This window comes from Cynocephalus volans, chromosome 5, assembly GCF_027409185.1.
Source record: "Cynocephalus volans isolate mCynVol1 chromosome 5, mCynVol1.pri, whole genome shotgun sequence".
In the NCBI taxonomy this organism is placed as follows: domain Eukaryota; kingdom Metazoa; phylum Chordata; class Mammalia; order Dermoptera; family Cynocephalidae; genus Cynocephalus; species Cynocephalus volans.
In genome coordinates this window covers 77,178,106-77,190,313 of record NC_084464.1, presented here as the reverse complement: position 1 = coordinate 77,190,313, position 12,208 = coordinate 77,178,106, and the positions used below count along the sequence as shown (strand labels likewise).

At 31.3% G+C, this 12,208-nt stretch overlaps 1 protein-coding gene across 50 annotated transcripts in view; it reads left to right on the top strand.

Annotated features, from left to right (window-relative positions):
- Positions 1-12,208, top strand: part of RIMS1 (regulating synaptic membrane exocytosis 1) — a 469,818-nt gene that overhangs the window by 328,346 nt on the left and 129,264 nt on the right. For 19 of the 50 annotated variants that reach the window (XM_063096236.1, XM_063096235.1, XM_063096234.1 and 16 more), the window contains 4 exons: positions 334-405; positions 4,919-5,075; positions 6,021-6,146; positions 7,761-7,823. In XM_063096236.1, coding sequence (XP_062952306.1) covers positions 334-405; positions 4,919-5,075; positions 6,021-6,146; positions 7,761-7,823 — 418 coding nt within the window. Of the gene's footprint in view, positions 1-333; positions 406-4,918; positions 5,076-6,020; positions 6,147-7,760; positions 7,824-12,054; positions 12,133-12,208 lie in introns of all 50 variants that reach the window. The other 31 variants (XM_063096285.1, XM_063096282.1, XM_063096259.1 and 28 more) reach the window with 5 other exon arrangements.

Below are 12,208 nucleotides of genomic sequence, written 5' to 3'. Positions count from 1 at the left end.
GTAGAAGAAAACTGTACTGTGTATGATTTTCTATAGGCTTTCAGTATAATATTTTAATTAAGAATAATTTGAAAAGTCAAAATCTTATTCTATAAATTCCCCTTGTTTCTGTATGTCTTCAGTGTAATGTTATAAGAAGGAAATACTGAAAAAACATTATCCTTAGAGAATAATCATTCCTTTAAAAATCAGCTCAGTGTTTACTTTGTATTATTCTTATTCAAAGGAATTGAGTAGTAATGTAATTAGCTTTGTAAAAGAATTTGAACATGTTCTTTACCTTTCATAAGCCAACCAGACACAGAGGTATCTCTTTGCCTTACTGTTGTACAGGATCTCAGCGAATCAGTGATAGTGACATCTCAGATTATGAGGTTGATGATGGTATTGGAGTAGTTCCTCCAGGTGCGTGGGTGAAGAGCATGGCTCTGCTTCACTGTGCTGCTTTGCTTGTCTTCACTGTCAACTTCCAGAGTTCTTTGGGTTACTGAATTCTGGAGATAGCACAGAGAAATCAGTTTTATGTTATTCCATGGTGACTGTGTTTCAGATTGTTACAACAGTTTAAAATGGACTACTATTTATTAATTAGCATCCCCACTTATTTAATTTAGTCAGGTTCTCCCTTGGAAGCATGGCTAGCAAGGTGAAACAAATCATTATTTCACAATGCTCTGAGCATAAGTGAAAAGATAAATTTCATTTTGAAAGGATATGGTTAATTTTAGTAAATAAGAATTTCATTCTCCTATGTTCTATATTTTATTTCTATGATTTTTCTTCCTCCATTTCTGAAAATAATGTAGCCTTCCATGGAATATACTGAGAAAGTGCATGGCAGGATTTTAAATTGCATGTGGCATGGCTGTAAACTTTAATGCTTTTGTGATGTGTTTATCACTGATTATACCTAGAATGTGTGTGTATGTTTTAAAATGAGAAAATGCTTTAGAAAGATTTGATACTCATTTGAAGTCAACATCTTTTTTGTCATTGTATAAGTTAGTCAAATCTTTGTGATTTTGTACCGTTCAAATCTATGTTTTTCGTCTGACTTTTATCAGGGAAATGTGTAAATTTAAGTAGTAAAGGCATTCTTTCTTGGCACTAATCCTATACTACTTCTTTGATTTACTAATGAAGGGGAATTAAATATTCATATAAGAAATTAAAGAGACAATCTTGGCACATATAAATTTGAATTATTAAAGGCAGTTTTTTTAGGACAGTATTCACGTATGTTCTTATAATTTATTTGATTTCTCAGATGGGCATGTACTTAATTTGAAGGCAGTGATTTTGGTAAAAACAATAGGTTTCACACAAGTGACTAAGTTCACAATTTGGAGAGATACATACAACTTTATTAAAATTAGAGAATTATGGAAAGTTCTTTAAAATCAGATTTCATTTGCTCCTTATAGTTCAGAGAAAATATAGTATTTAATCACTATAAAAGTAGCAAATATTGTTATTTATATAACATAAATCTATTCCCATGTACATCTATATACTTAAATTTTAATCTCTGATACCAGTATCAGTAAGAATTTTGAATAGTGGGTAACTGGATAGCATTTCATATTTGCCTTAATCAGCCTTAATGTCGTCGTTATGAACTTATCTAAATAGAATTTACTTCTGTGGGTTGTTCCCCCATTTTATTCTCCTGAACTTTTATATTTTTTATGATGAGGCAGGACAGCGAATAATGAATGAATGAATAAATGGCCAATGAAATAAATACTAAAATGATGAGTTTCTTTCTCTTTCTCTGAGAGATTTACATGGATAATGGCTTTTGAGAAGTCAAAATGAGAGTAATGGGATCCAGTAAAGATGGAATTAGTGCTTGGGCAACACCAAAGCACACTGAATTCTAAACTACATTCTAAACTACATTCTATACTGAAATATACCATAACCCTCATTGTGTTTGTAAACATATGTAATCTATTTATCATACAGAGCAGTGTCCAATTGCTCCTTCAATAGTATTGTTAATTTTTATTTAGCACTAAAAATGTAGTGAGCCAAACTTCTAATAGAATGGAAGTAGTAACTTACATAACCAATAAATAATAATTTATGTTTCAAAGGTCTTCATAAATTAATAAATGGGATCATACTGTTCATTTACATTTTCTGACACATTCTTCATTGATCCAATATATGGATATATGGTGGCTTCTAAAGATATAAATATGTGGCAAATATAATATAGCAAGTCATACAGTTATATACAATACATTTGAAATAAAGAAGAAAGATGAGGCATTGGTAAAATAAGGGCAAGAAGTTGAAATAAAGTGAGGGGATAAGTTAAACAACCACAGTGCATTCTCATATACTTTTAGAGGTTGGTTACAAATTTGTTTTTTTATTTCTAGTGCCCAGCATGAAGAGACAATTTGTTTTGATGTGGATGCCAGTTCTACATATGTTTAATGCACTTAGTAAAGTTCCTGGTTGTGTGTGCCCTGAAGAAGTTTAAAAACTTAATTCAAAATGTTCTACCACAGCTAAATCTTAAGCTTTTTAATACTGTGGCTTTTCTAGGATACAGAACTCTTTGCTTTTGTTAGACATGCTTAGGGAAATAGAGCAGGTTCTGAAAACTCAAATTGAGACTGCCAGAGCTGCATTTTATTAACTTTACAGTTATAGCCTTATTGTTATTTAAAATAAATAATTTTAGCTGCTTACGAGTAATAAAATAACTATATACATAATGCCCTCATCTGAGGCAAGTCGTCTGGCATCCTCAACTTTTCAGAGCATTATTGCAAATTCAGAAAATGGAAAAAAAATCTCTAATCTCTAACTGTGAGGCAACTAAAGCATTGAGATGAGTGTGAAATAGCAGTTCCTGGCTTCTCAAAGGTGGAGTACATGTTATACAGAATAAGTTAAACATAACATGAAGAAAAGTAAATTATTATACAAAGCAAAGAACTATAAATGCATGTTTATCTGAGATCATTTAATAGAGTCAAAAGTTAAACTTTGAGTATTACAGCATATAAATGACATTCGTAATGACTTTGATTTACCAAAATATTATTCATGAAACTGCCTTTATACTATCTTTATAAATATAATATCTTATAAAAGTATACTATCTTTATAAATTTGGAACTTTCTAGCGAATTCTAGAAAAAGTTACACTAAAAGTTGTTAATATATAAAAAGTTTTAGGATATCACTTGTTTCCCTAAACTCCCTTCTTGATAATAGGATAAAAGAGGCATTAATTTCTTTATAAAATAGAAGTCAAGAAAAAATTAAATACACATGTTTAACACAAAATTCCAAAACTCTCTAAAATTTATTTCATATAAAATGTGTATATATGTCTTAAATATTCATTGGAATCTTAAAATGGTGCTCCCAATTCAATATTGCCCGTCCATAATTGTTCTATAATTGATACCAAATGATAATTTAAAATATTTTGGTAATTAAAACCTTGGATTAATTTTCTTCAGAAACAACCACCATTTTTTAATAATGAGCTATGATGAAGTATATTAACTACATGTTAATTTAGTTGGTCTCTTTCAAGACTTAATTATAGAATTTGTACATCTGAAAAACAACTATTTTTACACAAAACTCTAGAGCTTAATTACTATTAATTGATAACAGACTAAAAGTATATAAATTTATAAATTATATCATTTATGGTTATTATTTTTGGTCATTAAACTGATGTTTTTACAGAGTGACAAAATGGTTGAGCTTCTTTGGTCTCAATATTGTCAAATTGCACTTTATGAATGTCTAAAGACCTTCCACATACTTTAAATTTAGTCATGAAATCATGCACCCACAACAAATAAACTGCTGGGGAATAATGATGTTTCATGGCATATTTTAAAAATAACACGGTAGTCATCAAGTAATAAGTGAATGAGAGTTTGAGCTGCCCAGTTAAATTTAATGTTTTCAAGGTTCATGTACATTTTATGTAGTTGTAAATATAATTTTTTTTCCTTTGGCCACACAATTTTTTTCTTTTCCTTATAATAATGGAAAGCAATAACTCATGTGAAAAAAATTTTAAACTCTAAACTGTTATGGATTAGAGATTGCTGCTTCATTCTAACCAAATCAGAGATAAATTTTTTTCTTTTTTTACTTCAAGGGAGAAATGGCTGTTAAAATTATTTTTAATTGCAATTATAGTAACTGTATTAACTTAATTACACTAGTAATTCATAATTATGGAATAGTTTCAGAAGTCTAGAGTAGATTTGATGATTGGTTCTTTGGAAGGGTTAATTTTCTCTGCATTTTTTCCATAGTCATCTCCTCTCATACACTATTTACATTTGGAAATTGCAGTATATCTGTGGTTTGCAAAATTCATAACTATTATTTATAATAGATAAGATCTGCTCTCTTCTTTGTTAGTTAAAATTGGTATATTATCATTTTCATTTTCTTATTAGCAAGATCATCTGCAGTTCAACTATAATAATTCATCCTTTAGAAGAAAAATTCAAATAAAGAATTTATTTAAATTTGAAGAGACACCAAATTTCTAAGCATCGATTGTATATTAACTATAGTTCACTGTCAGATGTTTGATTTGTATTGTATAAAGGTCACTAACTCATTCATTCTTTAAATTAAAATAGTATCCCAACTCATCATGTGTGAAATATCACCTGTCATATTCACATTCACTATCTTCATGGTACCTTTGAGCCTACCTGTACCATGTTCTTATGCATGTATGTGTTACATTCCGTGTATGAGTACTTAATATTTTTGAAGATAAAGCTAATAATACTGATTGCATGACATTTAATCTTAATAGGTCAATGGCTGCTTTAATACAATTTGATAGCCCCATGTTAATGTTTGCATTGTAGAATACTGACTTAATTTTTTGTCTGTGTACTCTTGCCAGTAGGTTATAGGTCTTGTGCTAGAGAAAGTAAATCTACAACATTAACTGTGCCAGAACAGCAAAGAACAACTCACCACCGCTCACGATCGGTATCTCCTCATCGCGGCGATGATCAGGGAAGGCCGCGTTCACGTTTACCAAATGTGCCATTACAGAGGTAGGCTTTGAAATGGGCTCAGTGTCCCTTACACTGCTTTTTTATTACAATCCAGTGTAAATTGACACAAGATTCTAACTGAAGTGAAATAATGGTTTCGTCAATCAAGTTATTTTTTGCAGAGTCATTTTAGGCAAAATGCTTTTTTAATTTTTTACCCAACCTGTGTTCTTTAATCTCAAGAAATTCCACAGGGAGTGGCAAAATACTGTGTCCCAAGCATAGTTTTTGAATAACTGTCTTGTATTCTGTTGCTAGTTTTCTCTGCTGTTAGGAGAAACTGTGTGTGTGTGTGTGTTTTGTTTTGTTTTTCTGAATATAGATGGTAATGAATTTTTTTTTTTGAAACATGATTGTACATATCCGTGGGGTACTGTGTTGAATATATATCAGTACTTGTGTAAAATATGTGATGCTTAAATCAGGATAATTAGTATATTCAACATTAAACAATATAATCATTTTTGGTGACTCTTTACCAATTTCCTACTAACCTATTAGGAGAAATTGTATGACAGTGAATCAGAACTGTAGAAAGAAGTGACAAAGAGGATAAGGATAAGAGAATGTATTTTTAAGAGATTTAGGATTGTCTCTTCGAAGCACTTTAAATGCTTGCAAAAGTGGGTAAAACAGATAATATAGTGATCTCTTTCATATTATTCTGAAATATACTTCTGAATTGCAATTAAATATGCAGATGAAAATTGGGGTCCTTTTTTGATAGAGGTGCAAAAGAAGATTTAAGAACAGCAGCATAGGCAAAATGCCCATTGGGAATAAATACTCTTAACTCACTGATAAAATAGGTTTTGGTTGTGATGCCAACACTTTTCAAGTCATGTCAGTTATTTACAAGTTACTATTTATTCCTTCCCCTTAATGTCTCTACCTCTTTTGGGAAGATAATACACTGACACATATGAATGCTTGTAATCATTTTAGGAGTTTAGATGAAATTCATCCAACAAGAAGGTCACGTTCTCCAACCAGACACCATGATGCCTCCCGAAGTCCAGTTGATCGTAGATCCAGAGATGTGGATAGTCAATATTTATTGGAACAAGACAGGTACTTGTCCAAATGATGAGCTCAACATTATGAATTTTTCTTTGTTCTATTTTAATATACACAGATATCGTGGCACAGTATATTAGAGAGTAAAAGTATTTCATCTCTCAAAACTGAACTTCTCTCAAGGAACAATTGTTAAGATATTCTAATAGAAATGCAACTCTAAGAAATATTTAGCTAAGATTGTATTGTTATATGCATTGTTTTACAAAATCGAAGTTTATCTTTAGCCAGTTTGAAAGGTATAACTTATTGTTGACTTAGATACTGACCTAAATTATAGAAGGGAGCCTGTGTAAGCAGTTTTCAAGTATTTTATTTTTGTGTGTCAGTGTTTGGGATGCCATTTATGTAATTATAAAATTATATTTTTTTGTAATTAAAAACATTTTGGATATGGGTCATCTGAAAGACAGTATTGCAGAGTTTTTGTGAGAACTTCAATAATAATTTTTTTTATTAAATGTCTTTCCATAAAATAGCTATAAAATGCAAAATATTGAGGTGGATTCTTTCTTATATCACTATGCATTTGAGTTCAGTTCTGCATTAATTTATGAACAAATATTTCGTGGAAACAGTTACTATAAATCTACATTACAAATCTACTATTCTACATGCCCACAAACCTTCTTCTTAGAGTAACCATATACCTGTACAATTAGCCTGACCACAAGCTCAGGATCTGATTTAAGGTTAACTAATACTCACCTTGTTAAATATTCTCTTCTGGCTTTTTGATGTGGAGAAAATTTCAGTGTGTAGTAGGGAAATGATAGTGGTGCTGAATGATATTTTGCCATTGAGTCGAGGACAAAGGACCCAAGTAGAGCTTCTTACCTACCTAAGTGTCATCCTACTGTGGGAAGTAGTGCCAGGTCCTTCAAGAGTGGAGTCACAAAGGGTACTGGGACTGGGATCCGCTCTGAGGAATAGGATTCCAGACTGCTTGGCTTAAATTGAGTTGAGTGAGGGCCACTTTGTCAACATTCATTTGGGCCACTGTGAATTTAGGCAAGGAGGGAAAATAAAGGGCTGTTTGACCAGGGCAATCAATATAGTGAAATTAATTTGGATATAGAAAAAGTATTCCTTTTAAAATTAAAAAAATGCTAATCAAGTATATTCTTAGTAGGTTAAACAGAAACATAATATGATATAGCATTTTCAGTAGCTATAAACACCAAGAAAACTATCATGCTTTAAGTTGCTAAAAAGAAATAAAAGCTTTTAGGGTTCCCATTAGTATCAAAAAGGCCAAATTTATAGTATTTTTTAAGTATTCAAGTGTCTGTAATTGGAAATAGATTTCTATATCTTATTTGGGGAAGGTTTATTTTTGCTTTGTTTGAATATTTTGTAAAATTATTGCAAAATACAATAGCAAATCAGCAATAGCTAGGAGTTTGACCATAATGTTTGTACTTTATTGTTTAAATTTTTGAAATGCTGTCATGTTTATTTTTGTTTAACCTCTCAAGCTAATATGCTAGTGCAGACGATCTGGTTCTTCCTTTTTCGTGTTTTCATTGGCATACCATTGGCATAACCCACATCATTTAATGCCTCATAATTTATCTGTTTCACTCACCACCCATCCTGTCTGTGCAGTGAGCTTCTTATGCTGCCCAGAGCAAAACGAGGACGAAGTGCAGAATGCCTACATACAACCAGGTAAATACAGGGATTTGGTAATGGTGACTGTGTGTGATGAGTTTCTTTCCATTCGACTATTCTTTCGTCTCTCCCTTAGTGGTATTATTACAATAGGTAAAATAAATATCCCAAGGATTCAAAATTTGTTTTGTTTTATGTGGGGGTTATGGAAAACTTTCCAAATATATTTTAATTCTGATCCAAGCAGATTCTTTTGCTCTCTATTCAAAATTCAGAAACTGATGAGCTTCTGTGGAACTGTTTTCACATCACTAAAACTGAGGAACCAGCTTCTGCGATTAAAATTCTAAATGCTCACACTGAGCACCTCCATCTCCCCATACACATACCTGTCTAGTCACAAGAGGTCTGATCTTTTTTGCATGGCAGTGTAATTGTTTTCATTATTGTAGTTTTGCTGTTTTAGCCTTTTTTATTTCCTTTTGGAGTCTATTGTTCATATTTTGTTTGCTTTTAATAAAATGTTTACCAGTTCATTTTTAATTGCTGAGCTTCAGCTTCCTTCTTGATAAAGAGTGAGAATATTTGACTTGTTAACTTCCCAACCCCTCCCTGCTCAGTTCAGAAATGCTGCAATACAAACTTTCCCATAGTCATGTAACAATATGATACACCTTTAGAGATGAGGAAAAAGTAATGTAATATTTGCCTCTGAATTGGAGCTTAGAATCTGATGCTTTATGTTAATTTCATTACATCTTGAATTTCATATTCACAGTAAAACTTCTTACAGATTACTCATAGAAAAGTTTGTAAATATTTGTTGTTAATATGAAATAGTAGAAGTAGTAAGTCAATGAAAAAAACCAACACATGAACTCTTTCAAATATTTTAGCTAGTAAGAAGAGAGAGGAGGAAAGAGGTATAAGTGCGTACTTGGGATACAAAGACAAATGCAGGATTCATTGTGTCCAGATGAAACATGTGGCTCTGCTCAATAATGCAAACGTGATTGGGCTAATAAGAATTGTTTTAACTTTTATGTCTAAAATTATTCTACTTGCAGTTACTGCCATGTTTACTTGGAGTGACACAAGAAAAATGAGGAAATATTAGTTTTGCTTGCTAACTAAGGAAAAAATATGAAATCATAAATATTATAAAAATCAATTCAGATGTTTTATAATGCCTAACTTACCAGGCTTATTATTAGTTCTTCTTCCTGACAAATAGTTTGTTGATAGGAATGGTTTGTTTACTAAATCTGGAAGTTTCCTCATAGTCTTTTGATGTGACTACAACTGTTAAAGAAAAAAAAGACACACACACGTACAAACTCTTTATATTTATTAAGATACCTGGTGTGTTCTGCCACACAGTGTGTGAGTATTTCTAGGATACTCATACCAGTAGTCTAAGTAGAATAATTAAACATATATTTTTCTTTCCCTTATTTTGTACTTGTAAAGGTGAAATATCAGGATATGAAAAATATGATATACTACTAGTTGTATCATTTCATACAATCTTATCCTTAAGATTGATGCTTTGCTAGTAATTCTGAACTCCATATATCCTGTTTAATAGATAGAATCAGTATGTTAACTTTGTATTTCCTGATTTGGGAAAATAATTATATAATTTAACAATAGATGAATGTTTAGCTGAGGCAGATCAACTCCTGTTTCTGATACTGTTACAATAACATGAGAAGTGGAAGCATAGCTAGCCATATATGTATATCTAAAACATGTCTCACTGTCTTCTCTTTCCTCTTTCTTCCTGATATTTTTTATGGTAGCAGTAATTGTCTCACTTTTTAAAATTACAACTATAGGGCCGACCCTGTGGCGCACTCAGGAGAGTGCGGCGCTGGGAGCGCAGCAGTGCTCCAGCCGTGGGTTCGGATCCTACATAAGGATGGCTGGTGCGCTCGCTGGCTGAGCGCGGTACAGCCAGTCACAAAAAGACAAAAAATAAATAAAAAAATAAAATTACAACTATAATTGTAACAACTATAATTTTATTCCCGAATTTTCAAAATTTCTCTTTCTTCTATTCCCTAATGTGTAATGCTGAAAGTATGGAGAAAGAGAAAACATGAGTTCAAATATAAGTAATATTTATATTTATATATTACTTATATATTAAATATATACTTATATATTTATATATATATGTAATCTCTTCTGTGTTAATATTTATGTATTTATATAAGCATTTTACTTACATCTGAATAAAATATATATCCAGATGTGTACGTATAAATAACTAGGATATAAATAAATAGGATATATCGATGTAGTTTGGTTTCAGATAAATTACAGAAATTTATTACTAATATAACTACCTATGGCTGAAATCTTAATCAAAGCTTTCAAAATACATAATATCACATTCACTTAGGACTTTTAAAAATAAAATCTGAGTATTTACTACTCTTCAGTAAACATAAGGAAAATAACTTTATTGAGTACTAAGCACAGTACTAAGTATTTAATGTACTTTAATCAATTTTCTAACAGTAATTATATTACATGAATGTTATTATTCTCACTTTACAGATGAGGAAAAATACTAAGAAAGTTTAATTTGATAAATAACAGAGCAAGAATTCAAAATCAGGTGTATTTGGCATTTTCCCACTAAACTAGTTTTTCCAAAAATATGTTATAACAATTAGTCCTATGAGACGTTCCACCAATAAAAGAGTTTGTGAGTCTAATAGATTTTGGAAACTTTCAAATTAAAGTCCCTCCCTGGAGATTTAATATGCACAATGTATTAAAGTCATGAACTAAAGAAATCTGTCTTATGTCATTTAATCCATCCCTCCAAATAATTTAATCATCAAACCGTTTTTTAATAAAACATGTCCTGAGGAAGTGGCAGTAAATAGAATATGCTGTAGCTGCCTTGCTATGTCCTAGATACTTCTTTATACATGTTATCTCATTTATTTCTTACAGAACCCCTGTTAGGTAGATGTTATTTCTCCCATTTCATAGATGTAGAAACAGGCTTAAGGACTTGACCTGATTAATTCAGGTCACAGCCAATAAGTGGCAAAACCAAGGCAGGAACCTAGCCAATCAGACTGTAAATTTCATGCTGTTTTCCATTCTGTTTCCCTTTCTGTGTTGATCCCTGTTAGAATGGTCCTGAAAAAAATCACTTTTGAAGCAATTGCTTACAAAAGTTATACAGCAACCTGTTACTAAAGGAATTTGCCCAAGGCTAGAGGTCAAAAAGAAGATGCTATTGTCTATAAAGCAGCCTGAATCCTTGGTTTTAGTAAAATTTGTCTTCAATTTGTTCTTGAAAATGATACTGTAGTGTATTTTAAACTGAAGCTTTAAGGGATTTCCTTTTATTTGACCATTAGTATAAACATAATTAAACCAGTAGGATGTTTTATGTTCAGTATGTCCTCAGTAAATGTTTATTCTCTTCCGTGTTTATTATACTTTAATGTAACTGAAATGGGTGATGATTTTCATAATCAGTAATTAAACTTGTAGAACATTATTAAGTTATCAAAAATTAATTAATTTACTGGACAGAATTTGCCCTTCATGGCACAGACATTCTAGAAGCCCTCATAGATTTTAAAGGAATTTGGGTAAAGTTGGCCCTTGTTTCTGCCATTTTCTGCCAATTCAAAATTTATATTCTGGTTTGCATCTAATGCCCATCTCACCCAATTTCAAATGGTGAATTTTACTTGTGGTTAGATTTGAATTCAGAAGCTGATAAATAGAAAGAACTTGCTCTTCTGCAATCACTTTTTGGCCTTTTGCTCTTTCTTTTCCTTACTGCAATCCAGGACCATGACCAACCTTGTCTCTATAATGCTGGTCAACTCTTTGTTATATTAACTCTTTTAGTCATATTTTAACTCCCAGTCACATAAATTACTTGATTTGTAGTTGTAGCTATAAGTTGTTTACTTCATAGAAGGAGGCATAATGTTAAATCAGGGATTAAATAGTAAATTTAAATATTGATTAATAGTGATTTACAGTTTGGTTAGCAGGTATTTTTTCTAATTAAAGTAATTAAATTATAACTTTGAGTATTTATCTTAATTATGGAGTCAGATATCTATGATTTCATATTTAAATAATTCTATTCCTGCCTTCAAGTAATTATTGAGGTTCTTCTAAGAAAAAACACAAAAGATCTAGCTGGATAGCTGTTTGGCCCTCTTACTCTACTAATATCCTAGCAAAATTTGCTTCATATATATTTTTCTGTTTCCTGCATGTTTGTGTTGCCATGTTCCAGACATCTTGTTAGGCACTATAAAACATTACCACCCAAGATGCCTTTATTACAGAATGGTTCTCACTGGAATATTTACAGGTAAGCGACATAACAGTGAGTCCCAGTTATTAACAAATCCCTAATCCCTTGCCTAGTAAAAAATAGAAAATTTACA